Source organism: Sceloporus occidentalis, unplaced genomic scaffold, assembly GCF_023333645.1.
Source record: "Sceloporus occidentalis isolate IW3139 unplaced genomic scaffold, rSceOcc1.0.p SCAF_3, whole genome shotgun sequence".
NCBI classification, from domain to species: Eukaryota; Metazoa; Chordata; class Lepidosauria; order Squamata; family Phrynosomatidae; genus Sceloporus; species Sceloporus occidentalis.
Window position 1 is genome coordinate 37,819,542 of NW_028316983.1, and position 26,121 is coordinate 37,845,662.

General features: G+C 40.1%; 1 protein-coding gene across 5 annotated transcripts in view; it reads left to right on the forward strand.

The window, feature by feature from the left end:
• LOC149315764 (disks large-associated protein 4-like) overlaps positions 1-26,121 on the forward strand; it is a 492,990-nt gene that overhangs the window by 376,302 nt on the left and 90,567 nt on the right. For 4 of the 5 annotated variants that reach the window (XM_089514039.1, XM_089514040.1, XM_089514042.1 and 1 more), the window contains 3 exons: positions 6,280-6,394; positions 13,055-13,105; positions 15,265-15,508. In XM_089514039.1, the coding sequence (XP_089370165.1) occupies positions 6,280-6,394; positions 13,055-13,105; positions 15,265-15,508 (410 nt within the window). The remainder of the gene's footprint in view (positions 1-6,279; positions 6,395-13,054; positions 13,106-15,264; positions 15,509-26,121) is intronic. The other variant, XM_089514043.1, reaches the window with a different exon arrangement.

A 26,121-nucleotide genomic window follows, 5' to 3' on the forward strand; every position in this document is an offset into this window, starting at 1 on the left:
GCTATTGTTATCAAGAAATTCTTCCGAATGTTTAGATGAAGTGAACATTATTGCTAAAAACTATAAGCCATCACAATTCCATATGCTTTAAGTATATGATATTTAGGTGAAATCTCTTTGCCTGTAATTTAAATCCACTGTTCCATGAATTTGTCTTTGGAGCAGAACAAAACAAGCTTGCTCCAGTGTCAATATGGCATGCTTTCTTACAGTTAAACACACCTTTCATGTCACCTCTTAACCTTTTCTTCTCCAAGCTAAATATATCCAGCTCCCTCAGTCATTCATAATAAGACTTGGGGCCCAAACAGACAGGCCAAAATAAAGCTGCTTCAGGTCACTTTGGAGCTATGCTGTTTAAATGACACACGCATCTTAAGAGGCCAAAAGCTGCCATTCAGTCCTTAGGACTGGAGCGTGGCTTTGGCGCGGCTTCCAGACTCTTAGGACACATGCATCATTTAAACAGAACACTTCCAAATTGACCTGAAGTGGTTTTATTTTGGCCTGTCTGTTCAGGCCCTAGGTTTCCAGAACTTTTACCATTTTGGTCATCCTCCTCCGTAGCCATTCTATCTTGTCAATATCCTCCTTGAATTGTGACACCCGGAACTGGACACAGTATTCCACGTGAAGTCTGACTAACGCAGAATAGAATGGTACTATTACCTCTCTATTATTACTATTATTACTGTCATCTTCCAGCCTGAGAGGGAGTGATCAGGCAGGCCGAGCTCCACCAGGGATAGCCTGAAGAAAGAGGCTCCTCCCTCCTTAACTGTCATCTTCTGGCCTCCTATTCCCCTCCAGCTATGCTCTGACTGTGTGGGGGAGAGGCTTGCGTGCCCTAATGAAGTTGTGAGCTATGCTGGCGGTGGTATAATAGCCTCCCATGCCAGACAGGTCACAACCGAAGGGTCTGACCAAGAGTGCCAAAGGGCAGGATGGGCTCTCTAGCCTTATGGCAACCATCCTAGGAGAAGAAAAACTCTAATGCCAAACCCGGGCAGATGGTGCTTGTCTAACCCTGTAAGGTCAACCATCTAAGAGAAGGAAACTCTAATCAAACCTATGACCCGAGGACCTCGCTGCCACCGTCCATGCTTGTCAAGGCCTCAGCAGTCGAACCTCTGGTTTAAAGAGTGAGGCCAGTTCTGTGCACACTGTGCTCCACCAGAAAAATCCATTGCACAGGCTTGAAGGATACATCCAACGTCATCAATGCACTTGTAGAAAGCACGGATGAGTCCTTCCTGAATCTTTGTTCGTGAAGTGAAGCCAAGAAGAAGATTACCTCTCTCAGTCTAGACACTATACTGCTATTGACACAACCTAGAACCACATTGGCTTTTTTAGCTGCTGCATCATATTGTTGACTCATGCTCAGCCTGAGGTCTACTCCTAAATCCTTTTCACATGTACTGTTGTTAATTCAGGTGTACCCTATCCTATATCTATGTGTTTCTTTTCTTCTTCTTTTACCTGCCTAAGTGTAGTAGCTTACCTTTTTCCCTGCTGAAATTCATTTTGTTAGTTTTGGCCCAGTTCTCTAATTTGTTAAGGTCATTTTGAATTCTGATCATGCCCTCTGTGATATGAGCAACTTTTATAAGCATACCTCTATTCCATCATCCAAGTCATTAATAAAAATGTTGAATAGCACTGGGCCCAGGACAAACCCTGTGCCACCCCACTGATCACTTCTCTCCATGATGAACAGAGCTGTTTGTGAGCATCCTTTGGGTTCGGCTAGTCAACCAATCACAAATCCACATAACAGTAACATATATTTTAAATATTTACATTTTTTTTAAAAAAAAGTGGTTAGTATTAACTGAGACACATTCCTTGTGTGCCCAGAATCTAGAATTCCTTTTATCATGCATCAACAGACCTCCTTTTTTCCCTCCTGCATTAGCACTAGCTTCAAAGGTATGGGGCAAAGGCAATGGCTTCTGTGTAAGGCCCAGAATAGCTATTTTGCCTTTCTCAAATTAGTCAGATTCAGACCCTAGCAGGTGGTAATAGGAGAGGCATAATTCTGAGCTAGATCAAGCTGAACTGCAACATGACTGAGAGAAATGACTTGATTTTCCTAGCACTAGTGTAGGGATTTGGGTCCACAGTCATAGGAAGTTGTCATCAGAGTTTGGGCCACATTTTACATGACTAGAATTCCTCAGAATTCCTTAGTTATCATGACCATGCTAGAAATTGGAAGTGTAACTGTAAAAAAAAGTAACACTCCCAAGCTCTGACTGCCTATACCAACTCTGGTCCATATAGCTTCAAACTGCCTGCTACACTGACTGGCAGCAGCCCATCAAAGCTTCAAGCAATGGTCTTTCTTAGCTGTTTCTATAAGTGTTAGGAACTGAAGTTTGGGCCATCTGTATGCAAAATATTTGAGCTGCCATTGACCTGTAGCCTCTTCCTGTGATGTACTCAAGCAGGCCTACACTTGCTCAGCAATCAGCTTTTTTCCAGCCATGACTGTGAGATTTGTTATAAATGTAGTCTGTTGGGAGTCTTTTCAAAATGTACTCAGCACAATGAGCTTGAGAAAGCAACAGCTTCCTTGTAGCTTCATACTTCAACATGACAAGTGCAAGCTGTTGGTTAGTGATCAATGGCTGTATGTGGAGTTCTACTGCCAACCAGTGGCTGTTTCAAGTTTCTTCTTCTAGCTGGTTTGCACATATGTTTCCATCTGATAACTGAGGGCCATAATGACATGAAACTTGTATACTTTAAAAATGAATATTTTCAAGATTTCAAACAATGGGATGTTTCCTCTTCTGTTGCAGTCCTGGTTTACTGTTGTTCCTTTGAAGTTCCTATTTATCTTTGGCTTCCACTGGCACCATAAAATCACTTTATCCATTATTATTATTATTATTATTATTATTATTATTATTATTAACCTTTATTTATAAAGCGCTGTACATTTACATTATGTTGTATATTTGTATAATGTATAATTGTATAATTACATTATGTTGTATATCCCCACAAATTTGGTGGGGGGGGGGGGTTAATTGAGAATACTACAGTACTTTACCTGTGTATATTAGAAGGGAAAGGACAGCCTTGCTTCAGAAGATGCTTGCTTCAGAGGATGCCTTGCTGCTGTTCGTCTCCTTAAAATCTGTCTAGATGCTAGAGTATAGTATAAGAATATTTGGTTTTTATAGGCCAATGCTATAAATTTATAGCTATAATACAGGAATAACTACTCTAGATGCTTTTGATAAAGTAAAAGTGAAAAACCTATGTTTATTGTTTCAGGAAATCCTTTCTGAGATGGAATAGGTGGGTGGGAGCCCTAGATTTAGGAGATTATCACACCCCAAAAATCCTGCTTGGATAGACATGGGATTGAAAAGTCAAACACAAGTGTTATTGCACACAGCCATACAATTGCAATCCATATGCAGCCCGGACTTCGGCCGCACTTATCCAGCAGCTTTTCAGAAATGAGAGTCTGCCATTTTTGAAAAGCCATTTGATAAGGGTCACTGGGGTCTTAGCTGTATACAGGTTACATTCACCTGGACTCAGCTGAGTACAGTAACACCCATGTTTGACTTTTCAATCCAGCGTCTATCCCGGTGGGATTTCTGGGTGCAATAATCTCCTTAAGTATAAAGTAGCTCCAAAAATGGTTTCAACTAAGTCAGCGATTATGGATACCCCAGCCTGAATCCTGTTGGTCATCCCAGCTAGAGAAACCCATGGGATCAATGGGATTGACATATGGGTTGATTTACTGTTCAACCACTGATTCAAAGCAAGAGTGGAAAATGCCAAGAGAAAGATATTTGCCTATCCTTTCCGCTTCTTCACCTGCAAAATGTTTCAAATTGCTTGCTACAGAATTGGTGCTTAATTTCCAACAAATAGTGCAGGGGTGTATTATGTGGGCCACATGTGGCACCCAGACACCCCCCCCCCCCCCGGATGCTTTGCACACTCTGTGAGGTATGGTGAGTAATTTGCCACATTTAATCTCCCTGCCCTGTTTTACATCCATGGAGATTTTTTTTCCAAAGTAGAAGTCTTGAAAATGGTCAGATCTATTTTTGACACAGCCTTCCTGGGCCAAAAATAGATCAATGAACAAAAACATAATAAAGCTCCTTCCTATGCTTTCTAGAAGGTTAGTGGCCCTTCCTTAGTTTAAAAAAAGGATGGGTGTCAGAGGAAAGTGGTGGCACATGCACAGCCCACAGACCTCAGAAAATTGCCCACCCCAAAATTTCTTAATGCATATATAGATATTATCTAAAAAGGCTTAAATTTTTTTATCTAAAAAGGCTTAAAATATATATATATTAAATATATATATATGTGTGGCAGGTAGAAAACTATAGCACATCTTATTCACTTCTTGTTATGTGCCTTCATGTTGACTCTGACTTATGGAAACCCTATCATAATGCTTTCTCAGCATGATTTACTTTGAGGAGATTTGTCATTTTCTTCTTGGGAGACTGACAGAGTGTGTTCCCACGGCTGAGTGGGATTCAAATCCTGGTCTTCTAAAGTCCTAGTCCAGTTCTCAAACTGCTACACCATGCTGATTCGGCTAAGTTCTCATCTCCAATACAAAAAAACAGAAAGAGATAAGGTCCAACTTACATGTATAACTGAAAATTTTGAAATAGTTAATCTAATTTAAATATAATATATCTTTCCATGATTCAGAAGATTATGACCAGTTGACCTGCTTAGTCTGATGTCCTATTATAAATGTTGGTAGGCCTTTCGAGGTCCCTCTTTTCATATTTATGGTTCTCTGGCTTTAAAAAGCATGTGGACAGGCTAGGCTAGGGCTCCAAGCAGATGACTGTTCTCTATAAAAGAGAACACATGACCATCCTGTTACTAACTATGACCTCTACTGGATGCCTGTGAGGCTTGCACAATATTATTCTACACAACAATACAATGTACTGTCCTGGAAAGTAAAATATTTTCCCCAGGTACATAACATTATGCTTTTAGTACTTGAGCCAGGAGAAAGATAACATACATGTGTTATTGCAGTAACTATGGTCATGCAGCAAAGCCCCAGATGCTGAACCTCTGCCATGGGTTGCGGTTTGTCCAGGCAAAGTATTTTTTAAGGCTTATAATCTCTTTTCAAAACGTTAAGACTTTTTAGTTAAAAAAAACCTACTTCATGTGGTTTTAGACAAATCCAGACATTTCATGTAGCTCAATTCATTTGTATGCAGAATTAATTCTCATTGCATTCCATTGGACTTAATGCCTAGAAAGTATACTTACAAAATCCCCACTGGCAACTAGCCATGTTAGCTAGCAGATTCTGGGAGTTATACTCCAAAAAGGAAATTTCTCTAAGCTTTGCCTCATATGCCATTCTGGCTTTGCTTCCAGTCAGCCTTCTGTCTTCATTCATATGTATTTCCTGGTGGAGGGTGTGGAAACTTATTAATACATACAAGTACTGCACCTCACCTACTTTTCATTATTTGTGTTGGCCATGGTCCATCTTCCCAACTCCAGTCCCTGGTGCCCGTATATACTCGACTATAAGTCGACCTCAAGTATAAGTCGAGGGCAGGTTTTGGGGCCAAAATTTTGGATTTTCATATGACCCATGGATAAGTCGAGGGTAAAACTTAGGGGCATGTAATGAAGGATGTAAAGGATAAAGCAGCAGGCATAATTATTTGTGCTGATGTGTATATATGACTTAAAGTACAGTACTTACATTGACCTATGGATAAGTCGACTCAGGTTTTTTAGGTCAATTTTTTAACCTAAATTTCTAGACTTATACATGAGTATATACAGTATTCACACTACAGAATTACAGCGCTGTCATTCCTCTTTAACTTCCATGGTTGCATCCTATGGAGGCCTGAACTTGGCAGTTTAGAGAGGGCATGTAGAATTCTCCAACTGTACTTAAGCATCTCATCAAACTACAAACCCCAGGATTCCACAGTATGGAACCATGCCAGATAAAGTGAAATGAAAGCACTATATAATTCTGTAGTGTGAATGGGACCCTGGTTACAGGCCTGCTATGCAGTTGTACAGCTAAGGAAATAAGTAACAGGGCAGAAGTGAAGAAAAGGTGTACCCCCCTGAAGTTATCATACCCAGCGTTCCCCTCAAAAAACCCAGCAACCCTAGAACCAGCAGTATGGGTCTGTGCCAATTCATGATTGTGTCACTAAGTTTCATGATTACTAATTACCTCTCTCCTCTTGTATATGATCATCACTCTCTGTTCTTGATCTACAGAAGCCTGGACCGCCTTGATTCTGTTGAGATGGTTTTGCCTCCAAAATTCCCAAGCTGGGAAGAAGAATACAACCAAATCCCAGATAACCTTAATGAGTCCAGTGACATCAATCAGGTGAGAGGCGGCAGCAGCTTTCTCAGCTACACCCTTAAAGGAGGGAGGGTGAGAGAGAGAGATGAGGCTGGAAGAGGGACAATTCTCACCCAAACTGAAAGGGGCTGTTTTTTACAAGATCATAGGAAAATGCAAATAAGGTTTTGCATTTTCAGGCATTTGGAATTCAAATGTGAAACCTCCAGTGGATAGAAGTAACATGTAATTTGAATTTCTTCTGCTTCCTGTCACAGTTGAGCACAAAAAACGCCAGAGCAGTTCCACAGAACTCAACAGGCTAGCCTTGAAAATGGCTACAAAAGATCACTGTCAGGATTAGTTTGGTTATTCAGGGCAAGGTGAGCAACTGCTTCAAATGGCAGGTGTTGGCGACAACACTGGGTCCCCCTCCCCAGCATATCCCGTCTGTTGGCAGTCAAAGCTATGTGTGCCACATGTCCAGTCCAGCACCCCCTCAAACTAGCCTCTTGCCTTCAGAAGTGGTGAAGTAAACTTTTCCATCATTAGTGTCCAACAAAAAAGTTAACTTCTAGTCTAGTTTGGTTCTGGAAGGATGCCATCTTGTTCATGGCCTCAGGAAGTATAATATCTTGGGACAGCCCTGACAATCACAATGAGATATATAGCTAGGAGTGCATTCACGTTTAGTTTTTCTAGGACACATTTTGATGGGCATAATGTTCCCAGATCCCAGGACCTGGCCCAGAATCTCAGGGCTTACTCTGGTCCTCAGGGTCTTTCTCTGATCCTCTTGGTGAGGGGAAAGAATCTCAGGGCAAAGTGTTGTGTTAAATAGTGTGTTTATATGTGTGTATTTCTCATTAATTAGGCTTGGTGTTTTTTATTTCACTGTCATATTATGTGCAAATGTGGTTGGTGCTTAATGTATCATGCTTAATGACATTTACCAGGGCTGCCCCTTGTAACATCACCAGAGTCAGCCTCCTGTAACCTCACAAAACATCATTCCTAGGTCTCAGATTTTTGACCTGAACTCTCAGGGTCTGGAATAGTCGTGACCTGGCAATTCTAGGTATTTTTCTTTTTTCACATATCTCAAATAATGCTCATTCAAGATCCTAACCACCTGGGTACCGGCTGCTTGTCCCCTCACCTGTCCATGTGGTGGGCACAGTGAATTGCGAGTTATCTGTACAGTATTGGTAAGGAGGTCCTTCTGCTGTTACAAAAAATCTCTAGGATCAGAGGCCTCTCAGTACCAGCTGTTGGGGACCAACAGTGATAAAAAGTATTGACCTCATATCCTGCTTGCAAAATTCCCAGAACTATCTGCTTGGCCACTCCTTCCCCTCCCTCCCATTCATCAACTCATACCATTGCAATGTGCCACTCCCTTGGTTCTTGCATTCTCCCACTTGCATAGCACAGCTTACTCTTCACTCCTACTTTCTTTCATCTCAACTCACACCCTCACAGTGTGCCCCTTCCTTGCTTCTTACACTCTACCATCTTGCTGTCTTACCCAAAAGTCAGAGGCAGAATTTTTTTTTTTGTAGAACGATTTGACAGAACAGTGACTACACTTTTTGTTCCATATCTTAGCTGTTACAAGGACTAGAGACTTACTTTTTTAAAGTGAAGGCTTGAAATCTAGATTAGATGATGATTTGAACAGGCACTGAATGGCATGCCTATAATCTGGGTAAACCAGCCAGGTGACATGGCAACCCTATTTCTCTATTTGCTGTTAGTATATAGCCTTGATTACTAGTCCCAGCTGGAACAGACCCATTAAATCAACTTGTTGTGTGCCTTCTAGTCATTTCTGACTTATGGCAACCCTAAGGTGAATCTATCATGGGGGGTTTTGGGCAAGATTTGTTCAGAGGAAGTTTGTCATTGCCTTCCTGTAAGGCTGAGAACATGTGACTTCCCCTGAGGCTGGGAGCATGTGACTCCCCAAGGTCACCCATTGGGTTTCATGGCTAAGCACAGAATCAAACCCTCATCTCCAAAGCTGCATTCCAACACTCAAACCACTGCTGAATAATAAATCAACACTTATGTAATGTAACCCACTGATGGAATTTCCTGGTAGTTGTGTTTGGATACCACTCCCATTATTCCTGGTCATCGTGGGCTCTGTGGTCCCACACAAAAATCTCTGTCTTTTTTTCCTACTGTCCTTTAGTGCTTCCAAAATAATCAGTGGCACTGATCTGGTAGTACAGCATAATGAGAGTCAGCATGGTGCAGTTACTTGAGTGTTGGACTAGACTCTGGAGACCAAAATTCGAATCCCATGGAAACCCACTGGGTGACCTGAGGCAATCACACATTCTCAGCCTCAGAGAAAGACAAAGGCAAACCTTCCATGAACAAATCTCACCAAGAAAACCCCTTGATAGGTTCATCTTACAGTCCCCATAAGTCTTTAAGTCAGAAATAACTTGAAGACACATAATAAGAATTTCAGATAAGAAACATCACAGCTCCACTTCCAAGGTCTGATATACTGAGCTGTCAACTTTCTTGTTGGAAATGCCTTGAAGGCACACAACAAGAACAGCATAGTTCTTGCAGTACTCAAATACATGAGAATCTGACTCCTGAACAAAATGAAAGAGAACTATATTTTAAAAGTGGCTTGAGCCAGATAGTGGTCATTGACTCTCTCTGTTGTTTCAGAAATGTTCCAGCAATCAAACTCCTTTTTTTAAAAAAAAAATCAACTTGTCCTTCATTGTATGATGAGAATATGTATTATTGGCCAGAAGTTATTAATAAATATATAGAAATGGAAGATCCACATTGTCTCTACTCTGCTATGGTTGACAGTAAAATAACTAAAATTTCATGGCAAGATTCAAATATGGAAGCAATGTTTGAATTTGAGAGGGTTTTATTTTCTTCCTATATCAAGGATGGGGAACCTATTTCAACCATGAATTCCAGAACAATTCTCAAGGACCACATTCCATTGCTGAGAAGCACTAATGGCAAAAGAGTGGGACCAAAAATGCCACCATAGTCTAGCTTCCTGTCCCAGGAAAGGCATTGCTCCCTTTTAGAATGAGGGAGAAATCTTACAAAATCTGGGAAATGAGGAAATTATGGTGTCATAGAAAACTGAGGTAACTGTCTGGGAAAGCCTAGAGGATCAGATGGAGATCACAGGAGGACCAGATTCAGTCCCATGATATATGGCTCCCCACCCTGGTTCTAGCTTTTTCATTTGTCTGTTCCTCATTTTAGTTTTTCCTTATTAAATTTGCATTGTGGGGCTCCTTGAGATCCTTCAGATTGAGTTTGTTTCATATTTGTCCAAAGACAAGTAACTATCATCTATGTCCTGGATGTTCCAAAGTGCATTAAACTTATTTAAAATTTAACTTCCTTTTTATTCACCATTTCAAAGTAATACTGATAGACTGTCTTTCTTGTACAAAGGCAGAGGAAAGACTTGACATTAGTTTGGTCTCTCTTCACTGATCTCAAATGTTTCCTGTCTACAATTCTTTTTAGACTGTTCATTGACATTTGGACTGGATCCTAAACATAAGCATTCTCCTTCCTCCTGTCTAGCGTGTTCTACTAGATTCCAGAAAATATCATTTATTGGTAGCTATCTGGACATCAGGGTCCTTACATGCTCTATGCCCACCACATTGACTCTTGTCTCTCCCATGCACACATCTGGCAGGTGGGTACAGCAGCTGCTTTTTTTAAATTTCCCACAATATTTCAGAGTAATGTGATGTCAGATGTTCATAGTGTTGTGGGAAATTTAAATGGTAGTTCACATTTGATGATCACACCCAATTGCTGCCATTTCTACTGTAGCCTCCTGGGCCACACCAGTGTAAGAGATGGACAGTAAAAATAGGCAGATCCTACTAAAAGGCACTTTTCCAAGGGGCCCTTGAAAACCTGAGCCAGCTCTGCATTTACACATATAATAACGTTTACAATTTATTTAACAGTATTAATTGAGGACTATCCTAGACCATAACATGATTCCTCTGTTATAAATGTGATACAACACTGGAGTCAAAAGCCCATTTTAGGATCACTTAGCCTAAATTGACTCATTCAATAACTGATTCAGTGAATCTACTCTAGTTGGGACTGATCAGTAGGATTCAAGCCTAAGGCATCTATGTTTATCAGGGGAATAGAAAAGATGATGCACAGTTCCAGGTGATGGGAAAGAGACCATCTACCTCACAGAGCTTCTGTGTGCTCACTGAATCCATGGGCATTTTGTATCACTCCCTTTAGTATCATTTTTGTCTCGGATATCTAGTATCAGCCTCAGTTTGAGAAATGAAAATAGTTAAATTAAAATGTTATAAAGTTGTTGATTTTAAAATGGCAATTAGCCTGTCTAAAATGAATATGTAGATTTATGTGGAATGACACTGGCAAAGAAATGCTCAGAGCAGCCAATTGGAGACAGTCTGGCAAAAAGATGGGGTCCTGCCTGATGATCAGCTATAAAAAGGAGGAGGAACCATTAAGAGAGCAGAGTGTGTCATAAACTGCCAGGAGTGCAGTTGGAAATAAGAGATTAGCCTTAATGGGCTTCAGACTCCTGTATAAGGATGAAAAGAATTCCTGTGAAATTAGTTAAAGTATTACGTTCTTTGAGAAGTGGAGATCCAGTTGAGGGGGGGAGCACATATCCACTTTAATTTGTGGAATTGTGACATATGACTAGAACTAAATTTTCATAGGATTTATACTCCTAATGAATGAGCCTTAGTGGATGGCATGTGTAAAGAATTAAAACACTATTTGAAGTGTAACTGAAGTCCTTGAGCATACTGGAACAAAGTCAATTTGTAACAAATGAAGTGATGTACATGTGGTAACAACAAGCCTTGAGAACCAACTATCAAAAGAGATACTATCATAAATTCTGTCTGTCAATAAAAGTTATTTTCTTCTTGTTCACAAAGGAGGGGCTTGAAGTGATTTATAAGTAACAACATCAAAAACCAATAATATTAAAAACACTTAATAATAGAGAAACTGGAGAAAGTGGGAGGACTGCAGGTTAGATAAAAGGTTCCAAGGAAAGAAAAGCCTCAAACTATTTAGGATAAGACAAGAGAAGAATCTTGTGGAACCCGGTGGTCACAGTTGTTGGTTTTAAAATTGCAATTAGCCTGTCTAAAATGTATACGTAGATTGGTCTCCTATTCTGAAGGAAATCAAAAGAAGAGAAGAATCAGCGTATCTGGAATCTAAGGGCCCAAACAGACAGGCCAAAATAAAGCTGCTTCGGGTCACTTTGGAGATATGCTGTTTTAATGATGCATGCATCCTAAGAGGCTGGAAACCATGCCAAAGCCACGCCCCAGTCCTAAGGATTGGAGCACAGCTTCTGGCCTCTTAAGATGTGTGTGTCATTTAAACAGCATACTTCTAAAGTAACCCAAAGCAGCTTTATTTTGGCCTGTCTGTTTGGTTCCTAAGTCATTAGCATGTGGAGAGCTGCATTTCTGTGTTATTGGTACTCAGTCTTGAAAGTTCTCATTTTTTTTGGTACAGATCTGTAACATAAGGATGCAATTTTATTGCAAACTGATATCCAACAAATGTATCTATTTATATGCTAAACAGCACAATAACCAGAACTCTCTGGGTAGCATACAGTGTACTGAAGTGTAAAACACAATAATAAAACATTGACTAGTTTCTGCAGAATAAAAGTCCCACTGAACTCAGATGGCACTTACATCTGAAGAAATATCCATAGGGTCAGACTTAAATTTGATAGAGAATTCTGAAATACATGTTTTTCTAGACAGATTCTGCTTCACTTAGCATAATCCTTCTCAATAGGCATTAAGCTAATTCTCTGCAGTTCTGAATAAAGGAAAGGAAAGGGTAAATATGTTGATAACCACAAGTCTGTTAAATAGTAAGCTACTTAAAACAAAAAACTCTAAGCTGGGGGAGACATGTTTAAAATTAATATATTTATCCTGATTGAGGGTTTTGCTTGCACTGGCCTCAGGTGAGTGGTTGCCATGATTAAAACTTGAAAGCATGGTGACAGTCCAACAAAACTGTCCATATGATTGAATACCTACTCCATCTGTATTAGCAGATGAAAACCAGCATACAAAAATGTAGTGATGCCATGATGACAACTAGAATATACATAGCAAAAAGAACAATATGATATGCAAACACATCCATACTCAGTGTAAAAATTGTGTTAATGCTGAATTCTTGTTTGGTCCTCCTAGATGTTTGTAAGCATTCAGGACTGAGTTATCACTAGTACTGTGGAGTCACATACCACTCTGTTTCATTGCTTGAATTGTTGCTGAATACTGTTTCCACTTGAATTTTGTATCACTCACTGTCATGAGGACCAGCTAGAGAGCAAGCTTTTGCTATAACCTGTAATTACCTAAGTGCCTCATGCTAGATTCAGTTTTGTTAAAATGTTACCTCAGAAGCTTGATGTTTTGGTCCTATGGAATTAGATCTCATCATGTTTGGTCAGCCATACAATGAGTAGTTGTGGGGTTTTTGGCTCTTCCTTGTGGATGCCATCAGCCCAATCTCTTACATGATACTCATTGTCATTTTGTGATGCTTGGGGGTGTGAGGGTCCTTCTGTGCTGACGTAATGAGATCCCCATCCCTGGTGCTTTAATCTTCTACAACTCTTTCTTCCAGATATTTGGACAACCCTCATTTATTCCACAGATATTTACACAAGGAGAGCAGGTACCGTCCATCTGACCATCTTCTACTGCTCCTTATATACACATATAAATCTACCTTATACAGAATCAGACCTGCCAGTTTCTTAGCATTGTCTGCACTGGCTGGCAATAGCTTTCCATCATTTTAGTCTAGAGTCTTTCCCAGTCTTGCCTTGATTGTACCTAGGACCTTCTGCATATAAAATGTGTACTGTTCCTTTGAGCTGCTCTGGCTCCCCCCAAGTACTTTAAAGCACTTACAGTGGGTCCTCGGTATCTGCCTGGGTTTGTTTCCAACACCCCATGGATACCAATATCCATGGATACTCAATCCCATTATATACAGTGGCATAATAAAATGGTGTCCCTTATATAAAATGACAAAATCAAGGTTTGCTATATATATTTATTTCAAATCGTGGATGGTTGAATCCATGGACAAAGAATACATGGATATGGAGGGCTGACTGTACTAGATGTCTATCACCTTGACCATAGGTGAGGCCTATTGCTCTTTGAAAATTACAACCCTCAAATATCTTAGTCACTCATTGAAAAGAGAGGAGATAAAATGGGTGAACTGAGTGAATTAGCAAATATCCAAGTTGCTCCAGTTATTACACCATGGGAGATTAATGATGTCTGACGTTGCCTCCTGTGTTTCAGTTGGTGCATCAAAACCCAAGCAAGGGTTAGATCTTTCTGTGATCTAAATGGTACCTGTGCAAATGGGAGAATTGTCAATGGTCTCTGAACCACATTTGAAGGTCAAAAAGCCAAGAAAGATTAGCAGTAATTCAAGAAAGGTTAAGAAAACAAGTGCCCCTTTATTGCTTTAGTTTAAATTGCCATTACATACTATGAATTAATTCTCTGCAATCAATTTTATGAGGCTATAAAATTAATAACAGGCCGTCTTTTTGAGAATAATGATTACACATTTGTGTGACAAACCATCAGACTTGATTAGCTTTTTTCTAACTAACATAAAACAGGACCACATTCAGAAGGGTTGTAGAAAAAATATTAGGCAGGACCAGCTGGAATAGGATGAAAAGCATTAGCACGTGCCTGAGATGTCACCCTGCTTAATTTGAAAGGTTAGAGTTAGGTGCCAATAGTGAAATAGATAACATGTGTAATTCCCTGTTACAAACATCAGCCACATTGGACTGATCAGATTTTATCATCAGGGATCTTCAATGGAAGATTAAGAGCTCTGGTAATAATCACAGACTGATTCATAAGTTGGACAAGATCCCTTCTGATCTTGAAAGCTAAGTGGGGTCAGCACTGGTTAGTACTTGGATAGGAAACCACCAGTGAATACCAAGTGTTTTAGACTATATTTCAGAGGAAGGAGCTGGCCAAACCACCTCTGAATATTCCTTGCCTAAGGAAACCTTATGAAATTTATGAGGTCAGCGTAGGTCAACAGGCAATTTGAAGGCACCTTCACACAGACATCTCTGCCCAGTACATAACCCACTAAGTTAAATATAGCCTAACAGCAAGGTATGGTGAGACACTGGGAGCTTTATGAACCTCCTGGATTTGCTGTCAACCAACTAATTCAAAACCAAGGATATTGTTAAAGCTTGGAAACATTACTTCCTCTCTCTCTCTCTCTCTCTCTCTCTCTCTCTCTCTCTCTCTCTCTTTTTTTTTTTTTTTTTTTGGACTGCAGCTCCCAGAATTCCCCAGCCAATATGACCACTTTTTGTGGTCTGAGAGCTGTGGTCCAAAAAGTCATTTTTTTTTAATGGTTAAGCACCTCATGTATGACAGTACAAAGCTAATGGTTTATGTGACTTTCTGGGCTTTACATTGCATAGACCCTGTTTTGAAGCAAGGATAACCCTGGCTAGTATTAAAAAAAAAACAAAAAAAAAAAACCCAGCTGATTCTGCAAGAAAGGGATGGGGAACATCTAGCTCTCTAGCCATTATACAAAACAACAACTCTCATCAGCCTAAAGTAATGTACCAGTTGCAATGGATGATGGCAAGTGCAGTCTATAAACATTTGCAGGAGCACAACTGCCTGATGTAGGGGAAGGCAGCTTGGCTGCTACATTTTTCATCCAAATTAGTAAGTTGGAAAATACATTCAGTGTATTCAAACTCCTTTATGAGATATGTGGAACTGAATGTCCTTTTAATAGGAGCTGTGTTCTTGCAGGCAAGAGAAGAAGAGCTAAATGACCAATATGAGGGAATGTGTGAATCGACCTACAGTGAAGCAGAATCAGCTGCTGTGGAAGTGTTGGATCTGCCCCTTCCTAGCTACTTTCGCTCCCGGAGCCACAGCTACCTCCGAGCCATCCAAGCAGGCTGCTCCCAAGAAGAGGACACTGTCTCTGTTCGGTCCCTCTCACCACCTCCAGCCAACAGCATCAGTGGCAGTCGAACACTTCCAAGCAACAGTAAGTGAGACCATTTGGGACTGGGTGGGAAATGGTACATAGATGTGAATGTGCAATTATGTAAACGTTGTTTGGAAAGAGATTTAAGCATTTTAAATTTTGAACACAACTGAAATTTCTAGATCAGTGTTGCCTCAAAGATGTTGTAACTGAACGGTGTGCTGGTTGTCCATAACTGAATGGCACTGTATTTTTGATGTACTCTATGTTTTCTTTATATATGAAGTGACACAATTGGACCTGGTTTCAGTGCTCCTGCTTAAGAACTATTGAATAATAATTTGATTTAATGATATTTATTTCTTACTTGCTTCTCCTATGAATCGAGGCAGGGAAAAACAACAATTAACAGACAAACAATATCAGTTAAAGAGACACCAGTTAAACACACACATCAATTTAAAAGGACAAATAAGATGTATGCATATTAAAACAATCCACATTTAAAATTCATCTTTTAAAATACACAGTTTAGAAGTATACTTCATCTATATTATACTGTATTCTGTCTTTTTATCTATAGTACAGAGGTTGAAAGTGGCAGATCATGATCCAACCAAAGTATTTTAAGATGGCAACACAGTGCACACTTGCTGGGGGTAATCTCCACTAAACTCAGGACTTTATCATGCCAGCATTGGTATTAGTGAAGCAAACGGGAACATACCAGTTTGAAAATGTTCAGTATCACACTTTTCTGCAATTGCGCAAGTGTGCTGCTTTGGCAATTTTCATTCCATAACCCCACCTTCCATGCCTTTCAGTGCTTGCATGCCTTTTGCCGAGATTGTTTTTATTCTGTTCCTTTTGGAAGTTTTATTTTTATTTTTGCTGTAATTGCACAATCACAGCAGATGATGATGATGATGATGATGATGATGATGATGATGATGATGATGATGATGAAAAAGACAAAATGCACAGGATAAAAACAACTTTGGCCTGCTTAGGAATAGCATTTGACTGCTATAAATTGTTACTGCTGCAGAAGATATATATTACACTCAGGGACTAATGGAATAGGAGCAGTATGAGGGGCCTATTGATGGGTTTCCCCATCTGTGAAAAGGTGTGCTACAAAAGCAAAAGAAATGCACAGCAGCAACTAAATAGACACAACATCCTGTGATAAGTACTGGCCAAATGCACTAATGTCTTGCTTTATTGCCTTATGTGATAAAGTTTTCAGTTAAGAATAAATAATTATTATTATTATTATTATTATTATTATTATTATTATTATTTGTATCCTGCCTCTCCCTGTATTGAATAAAGATGCATTAGGGCTAGGTTTTACAACTGCAGCTTTAAACTTGTTTATCATGATATTTCAGATATATAGGGGTATGCAAAACATAAGCTGTTTGTAGACTCTAAGTCCATTATTGCATCTCCTGTCACTCCCCCTCTTTCCCTTGTCACCATGCTGCTTAATTTTGGTAGCTGTAGGGAGAAGAAACCTAAACAGGATTGTAACTGTTGCTGTTTAGTGATTTAAATGTCTTCTTTCATTGTCTTTTCTACAAATATTGGTTTCCTGGATATAACAAGGTTTACAGCAATGTGGGAAATATTCTAATTACTAATGCACAGTTCTAAGAAGATTTTATCACAATTTCTTGGATGATAATGAAACTTTATCATGAAGTTAAGCTAGCACTGACCTGTGTCTTTAAGTATTCAAGAAACAGCTGGCCAAGTTTAATACACTGCCAAGATTTCTCTTTCCATCCTTAATCTTCTTACTCACAAGAATAGGGTCCCCCCCTTACAGACAGGGGGGGCCCATTTCCCACATCCAAAGCAAGCTAGGGGTCCAATCCAGGCTTCACTTCATATTCCTATGCATCATTAGGACTGTTTTTCCAATGACTTAATTTGGAGTGCCCATCTTAAATCAGTACTAAAGCATTTCTTTCAATAACCTGTCTGTGATGTGTTGAAAAAGACTGTGCTGCTGTGATGTTTTGGGGAACCTCAATCTGTCCGGTTTTTAAAGTCAATTTTGGCTCTGTCAGAGCAGGCCTTCAGGAGATGGGAGACCATTGTTCCACTCAGTAGAATGACTAACGAGAGCCCCAAATTTAGCTGGGGAGGAATTTGCAAAACTGTGTGGGCTAAAGTTCCAGAAACTCCACCCACCCAAGTATGGACAATGGGACTTATGGTCCAAAACTGTAATGGTTGCAAGCTCTGGGCAGTAGATGACTTACTCCATTTTAAATACATTCATTGCCCATCTGGTGTTAAGTGGGTATGCAATCCATGAAAGAGACTTTTTTTTTTAGCCTTGAATGTTCCACAAGACTCTTTATTACATTTTGAATAAATGTCACTATCTAAAGGAAGGGTGGCTAGCTTTGGGGGTCTAGAATTGGGTAAAATGCACTCACAAATCTTCTGGGGCCAAATCCCCAAGGCTGCAACTGCTGAAGACACATCTGTTTCTGAGGCCAGTAACATTTCCAAAAGTGTTGTGGAAGTGCTATTTTCACTGGAAGCAAGGTGTATAGGATTCATAAACTGTTCATAAATTGTTCATAAACTTATCAGCATGTCTTATCAGCATACCCAGCTTGTTTTAAAGTAAAAACAAAGGGAAAAATGCTATGTTTGCTACTGCCATAGTAAATGCATGGACAGGACAGAAGTGGAGGTGATCTTTATGGCGGTCTAGGGGCCGACAAAAATCAAAATACATTTTGTTCACCCTAGATCCAAAGAAAACTTCAACAGAGAGAAGCTGAGCATCTTAAATTATCTAACTACAGGCCTGAACAGACAGGCCAAAATAAAGCTGCTTCGGGTCACTTTGGAGGTATGCCATTTAAATGATGCATGTGTCCTAAGAGGCTGGAAGCCATGCTCCAGTCCTAAGGACTGAAGTGCAGCTTTGGTGCAGCTTCTGTCCTCTTAAGATGCACATGTCATTTAAAAAGCATACCTGCAAAGTGAACTGAAGCAGCTTTATTTTGGCCTGTCTGTTCAGGCCCTGCATAACCCTCCAGGGACACAAACTGCCCCCCAGTATAGTTGTCCACCTCAACTCTGAACAATTTATCAAATTGCAACCCAATTTTAATCATATTTACTTCAGAATCATGTCCATTGTGTTCAGTGGGACATACTTTCAAGTTAACATACAAGTTTAACCTAATATCAATCTTTCATATTTATTTACAGGGCCGTGGGCCCCAGTGACTTCTGAGTAAATATGCTTAAGGTTCAAGCTGTTCATTGCACATTTTCTGTTCACTCTTTGCCCCATCCTACTTCAGACTTTGAGGATAATCCCGTGGACTTGTACTTGTTTGGGTCAATCAGATCACTATCTGAAGATCCTTCAGCCTAAGAACATTATCGCATGGACCGCTCCCAGAATGGAATGGAAGGGGCCAGGAATGAGTGAGGGATGAGTGGGGGACGTATTTTATCACGCACACAAGTCCCCCACTCATTCCGTTCCATTCCACATCCATTCCCCATCCATTCCAGAGGAGGAGATTTTTTGAGAACTGTTCAAAACAGTTCTCAAAAATCTCCTCCTCTTTGGAACAGACTGGGAATAGAAGGGCAAGGAACGGAATGAGTGAGGGACTTGTGTGCAGTAAAATGCATCCCCCACTCATTCCATTCCCTTCCTGGCTTCTTTGGGACCATTCTTGTTGCATCCCAGGAGCCCTGTGTGATAAAGATCTAATTCGTATATCAGTCTAGTTGTCCTAAATTCAGAGCCAGACCAGGCATTTTTTTTTACTGAGGAAAAGACAATATGGTACCTGCATCCCATATATATGTACCTGCAGGACCAGCAGCTGAACCTCATTTAAACACTGGTTATAGGTCCCGCACCAAGCCCAACAGGTTTAGGGGATGTAAGATGGGCTGGGTGGAAGACACAGCTTATCTTCCAAGAAAAGGGAATGGCTAGAGAGCTCAAGCAGAACCAGGAGGCTGCCCCTGAGCATATGCCATCCAATGAAGTCAATTCACTCAGCCTAATAATAAGGCTGCCTAAACTCAAAAGCCAACTTTTGTCCTTCAAATGGAGAATGTCATGACAAGATGGCATGATGCCCACAACAGTTGGATGTTCCCCCATGACCAGAAAAAAATAGTTCGACCTGAATGATTTTCCTCCTACACAGGTAATGCTGCACTGCTGCTGTCATTTTATGAGCCCACCGTGCTTTAAATTACTGCATTCAAACTGTAGGCTATATAATTTGTGGTGTATTCATTGCAAAGACACTTATTCAGGCTGCAATCAGCTGGGCCAAAACTAACAAAATGAAATTCAACACGGAGAAATGTAAAGTACTGCACTTAGGGCAGAAAAATGAAATGCACCGATATATGATGGGGGACACCTGGCTGAACGAGACTACATGTGAAAGGGATCCTTTGGAGGTCTTTAAGCAGAGGCTGGATGGCCATCTGTCAGGTATGATGGGATTTCCTGCATGGCACGGGGTTGGACTGGATGGCCCTTGTGGTCTCTTCCATCTCTATGATTATATGATTTAACTGTGTCAGCAAGACGTAATGTGCCACTGTCAGAGCACAGTTCAGTGACTACGTGTGATGACCTACTGCTCCATGGAGAGGCTCTGTTACTAATCGTATCAACCAGTCCTGACCCTACATCACTTTCCACAGCAGTAAAAAATATTTTTGCCTATAAGAGTTTCTTCTTCTCCTCCTCCTTTTTGACCTAGATTTCATTTCCCAGAAATAGCTTTCCCTTGAAGTAGGCAGTGGATTATACAGTTTGCATGTGTGATTTGTGAGTATATGAATGCAATTTTTGTTGCTGTTTAATTCTATCCCTGGCACTTGTATGGGAGCAAGTGAAAAAGGGAATGGGTTAAAATGGTCTATACTGGTATATACAAAGACGAGAGGTTTATCTTAGGGATGTGTACATATGGTTGTACGTGAAATGGCCCCTGATCAGTGTGTGTGGTGTCTGGATTTTGGGCATTGGCGAGCCCAGTGTATATGCTTGTATTCTCTTTAAGCGTCGCTCCTGTGGACATATGCACAACCTCATTTCCCCAGATTAAAGGATTCTTACACAGTGTAGCCATTCATGTTGGTAAACTGATTATAGCTGCTATAAAGAGTAAACTAGCATATATCCTTCCCACCACACATAGATCAGGTACATGCTGTTGCCCTGTTCAATAGAGGATTTACTAGATCAACTTGGCAACTACTTTTAGGACTGCTTTCCCATGTTTTGAAATAGAAAGAGTCATGGATTGGCTCATGAAGCTGTTTAACAATGAATGAATGTAAATTCTAAAGTATTTTGTGCACAGCATTTATTGTTGTGTCCCTTCAAATCACATCTGGTTTATGGCAAACCAATCACAGGGTTTTCTTCATTGAATTTGCTTAGAGAGGATTTGCCTTCCTCTGAGGCTGAGAGGTTGTGACTTGCCCACGGTCACCCAGTATGTTTCATGGCTGAACTGAGAATCAAACCCTGATCTTCCAGTGTTCTAGTCCAACACTCAAACCACTACACCATGCAGGCTGCACTATGCACAGCATAGCAATTGTATAAATAGTGAACTGGATGAAGGCAGGAGTAATGACACATCCAATAGCACATGACTTTTGAATACCAGAATAGACATATGCATGTAGTGCTAGCATTTGGCCAGCACTACATGCATGTGTCTATTCTGACATTCAAAAGTCATGTGGCAAGGCTTCAGTATGTTGAGATTAGCTCAAAAGGAATGTAGCCTACACAAAAGGTGTTTGCCCATTTTGCTTTTGTTTTGTTATGGTTTTAAAATGTTCTCCCTAACCTTGAGGGCTACACAGACCTTTCATATCAACAAATATTGCCTTATATTGGCTCATATATCAGCTATTTCTTACCAGCCACCTTGGCACAGGTTTTGTGTTTTTGCTATGAAAGTATTTCCAGTGCTTCCTGATCGCTGTCATCTGCCTTTGCTGCCTTCTGGCCATCTAGTTGGCTTACTGTATATTATTCAGATGGTCTGCAACATTACCCTTGTGATGCTGCTGCTATGTAATATAAAAATGGATAGATGGATCCTACTGACATCAATCAGGAAGTCATTCTGTTCATGCTAAAAAGAGGAAGTGTACAAATAGACAGACCCCGCCCAAAGTCCCAGCCTTCAAGGGAAGAAAATGTATGTAAAATGTAAAGCATTTATTTTGAGAAATTTCTAAGAAAGGCTGAAGATTATACTGTGTCCAGCACAGTGTGTAAAAGAGCATAATAATAATAATAATAATAATAATAATGTTTATTTATATACCGCTTTTCCAAATTAGATCAAAGCGGTGTACAACAGGAAGTACAATACATAGTCAAAATAAAACATAACAGGACTCTCTCCCCCTCAAGATGGTGGTCAGAAGGAGGGCTCTTAGTCTTTCAGGCCAGGCCTCTCTCCCCCTCAAGATGTTGGTCGGAAGGAGGGCTTTTTCTTCTTTCAGGTAGGCAGTTGGAGCTAGCTTGCCTCTCTCCCCCAATATGGTGGCTGAAGGGAGGGCTTTACTTCTTCAGGCAGGCAGTATAGCAGAACTTGGAATTGTTAGATTTTTAAAATCTAGCTTTCAGAACCCTCCCCCCATCCAACATGTACTCTACCTTTGCTGTTTGGGGAATTCTACGAATTATAGCAGCAAAAGTAACTTTTGGACCCTCTGATTATACATATTTCATATCAGAACTAACACCTACCATTAGGCCTGGAAAGTGAACGTCATACACCACTTGTGGTTTCCAAACTCCACTTTTGCAGCCCCTATAGGTCCCCTGCAGACCTCGAGAGCCCCCTGAACATTTCCCCCTCAAAAAATATTTAATTTTGACCATGATTTGGGAGTAATTTTCCATCTGAAAAAACCACTCAAACCATGCAGAAATCTTTTGATTTTCCTCCACCACCAGCAAATCCCTCTCTGCATAGTTTTCATTCAAAAATTATGACTGAAAGTGTTATGACATCAATTCTGATGTGCCACAGGGTAATGGTGCAGCTGCCACAGGGTGGGAGGGAGTACAGAGGTGAGAATTGACCTCTGCTAGCCTAGTAGTCCAACCCTAGATTAGCCAGATGAAAGTAACAGCCTCAGATAGCAGATTTGAAGTATCAGTTCATAAAAGAACAACAAAATCCGGTTAGGTACTTGGTTATTTTTGCATTCCAGAGATGAGGAGAGTCTTATATGCCAGAATACAGTAATTTGGTTTGTTACTATGTCCACAACAACAACTTTATTTGGAAGTTGTTGTTGTGTGCCTTCAAGTCTACTCCAGTTTATAGCAACCCAATCACAGTTTTCTTGGCAAGATGTATTGAGAAGAGGTTTGCCATTGCATTATTCTAAGGCTCAGAGAATGTCACTTGTCTGAGTGAGGATTTGAACCTTGGTCTCCCAGAATTCTAGGCCAGTACTCATGCTACTACATCACACTGCCTCTCTTACTTGAAGGTGGGGAGTCTCATTTGTTGTTCTGTCTGGGGCAATGAAAATGTCTTGGCTTGGCATTTCTTCAGATCATCTCAGAGCTCTTGGAAAGTACTTGCAAAGGAAACTAGATGTTGTTCCTCTTATTATGTATTTATTTATTACATTTATAGCCCACCTTTCTGCCAAAAAAGCACTCAGGTTGTTTAATCTTTCAGTAACGTTCATTGCCAACATCAAATGTACTATACCCTCTAACATTTCACAGATGAAAACTGGGACACGTGTAGCCAAGGAACAAATGAAAGTGTGTCAAGATGGTGGAAGTTATTAATGGTGAAGAGCATACAATCTAGGAAAGACTGCAGAGTTTGCCTGAGTCTAGTGGGAAAGACAAGAGTCCACCCACTCCACTTTTATCCCACCACTGAGTTAAGAAAGTGCAAATATCTTCTGCATTTTGAACATAGGGCCTGAACAGACAGGCCAAAATAAAGCTGCTTTGGGTCAGTTTGGAGGTATGCTGTTTAAATGACACATACATCTTAGGAGGCCAGAAGCTGCACCAAAGCTGCATTCCAGTCCTGAGGACTGGAGCATGGCTTTGGTGCAACTTCCAGCCTCTTAGGACACATGCTTCATTTAAACCTGCAAAGTGACCCGAAGTAACCTTATTTTGTCCTGTCTGTTTGGGCTCTGAGTTTGCAGCAATTGAAGTAAGATAGGGTCAGAAGGGGAAAGTGGAAGGAGAAGCTGGAACATTTTTAAAAGCAGTTGAAAAGATGGGAAAAGATTAATTGGGACTGTGTCTACCAGATTAGGAGAGGTGGAGGGTATGCACTCTGAACTAAACCTGCAGAGCACAAGGAGGTCATTGGTTCCAGGATTTCAAACACTGCGTCCAACATGTGATGCTGGCGCATGGCTTACCCATATAATTTGTATCTGCTTTTTTAAAAAGCCGATATCTCCCATGCTTCTGATATGGCAGAAATCTATCAAATTTGGAGATGTTCTGCACAGAGATTTAAGCCCATTTTTAAAAACAATATCTGATAACATGCTGGCTCTACACTGCTGAATATGGCTTTGGGACCAAAGGAGATCTAACGACAGAAGCCATAACTGATTTCTTACTTATCTAACTGCCTGCCCCCAATTTTTCACCTCTCTGTTTCATTGTCTTTTTCATGATATTCTCTGTATTTTGTCTCTGTGTCCTCTGCAATTTATACACTGGCCTGTGATTCTTTATATATCATCAAGTCTTATATATGAAGACTTAAGTAGCTGAAATCTATTTAGCAGTGCTTTACAAGGTTCCATTTTCCCAGTAAATGAATGTAAGCACCTCAGAGTTCAAACCACAGAAATATAGCTCATGCATCTGTATGCACTACATCAGATAAATAGATTTTTGCTCAAACAACAGAATTTTCCCCTCCTCCTTCTCCCTCTGCAACATTTCTCCCCAGTATGTTACAGAGGGTACCCAATTTTCCAGAACAGCTTAAAGGGGCACATGGGAAGAGGGAGGATATACACAGTAACAAACTTTCGAAATAGATTTTCTAAAAACCCCTGCTATACTGTTAGGCAAGCGTTCCTTTTAGCAATTCAGTGTTTTACTGAAGCAGCAAAACATGATGTCTGTGTCTACAACACATGAGGATATTCATAGTTTATATTCACTCCAGGTGCAGTCGGTGTATGTGTATGCACACATGGTTAGTCTGTACGCTGGTTGAGTTTTTCACGTGTGAGATTCAAAATATGTACATAGATGGTAGTACTTTCCAACTTGTTTAAAATAAATAAAATACGTAGATTTATGATCTCTATACATTAATGTCATGTATAGAGGGCTAACCTAGAATTCACACATGATAAAAAATACAGAAATGGAAATAAGGAATTTAAAGGTCTTGTGTAAATAGAATTTTTAAAACAAAAATTATTCATAAAAATACTGCCGCTACACTCTATGTCCTAGAAAATTCAGTGGGACTTGCATATAATTGTGCTGTCCGGAAAAGTTGCTAGTTCTATATAAACATTACAAATACTATATAAGCTGTGTATAGTATTTAATTAATTTTACCTAATCACAAAGAACACTTTTATGAAATCTTGAAATGGAATAAAAATACTGACAAAAGTCAAATATATTTACTGAGAAGAATTTGTTTAATAAAGGATAAAGAGTGAAGAAAGCAATAGGAACAGTACAAATAACTATACAGTACAATTTAAGTCTCAACAAAAAAAAGTAAAGGGGACAGAATCGAATCCAGTAAATGGAGTCTCAGGACTTTCTACTACTACACAGACTTGAATTCAAAGTATTGTGTATTGTGTAAGTTTGTTGATTGATTGTTGTTGCTCCTGCTACTGCTGTGTGCCTTCAAGTCATTTCCAAAATTTTCACAAGAATTTCATCCACATCTCACCTACATTATTAAATGTACATTAGATGCTTTCCCACATTTTGGCACTGAAAGGGTACAATAATTCATCACAGTTTCTCAGGAAGTGTTCCTATATCCACAGCATGTATATACATTCTCATTCAGACACTTTAGGATATTGCACTGGAGTAGAAACAGCTGATATAGAAAGAGCATCTCATGACTACTGTTTCAGAATCAGGCATGGGCCTTGTATTAGACAGAGTGAGGAAACTGCCTTTGATAACAGATGCTAGTGGCTAGCAGCAGCTGCTACCACTAACCATTCCTCTTGATCTTCCTGGCTTTTCCCCTGTGTTGGGATACAGAACTGTGCATCCTGCAGGATCTATTCTACCCCCCCCCCCCCAACATAGCTTGTTGCTTCTAGTGTGGTGCAGGATGCTATCACACCCCCAGTGTCTATTTTCAGAAAAGAAGCTTCAATACATGTAAATGTCCATCATCTTTGGCTAGCTGTGTTCAAAACATGTGAACCAGACATCAAGACAGACCACAAGAAACAGCTTAAATGATGTTCATTGCTTGTTGCTGTGCGCCTCTATCTTATTTGCAGTATATGGTGACCATAAGGTGAACTTACCATGGGGCTTTCTTGGCAAGATTTGTTCCAAGAATAAATTGCCATTGCATTCCCCTGAGGCTGAGGCTGTGTGACTTGTCCAAAATCACCCAGTG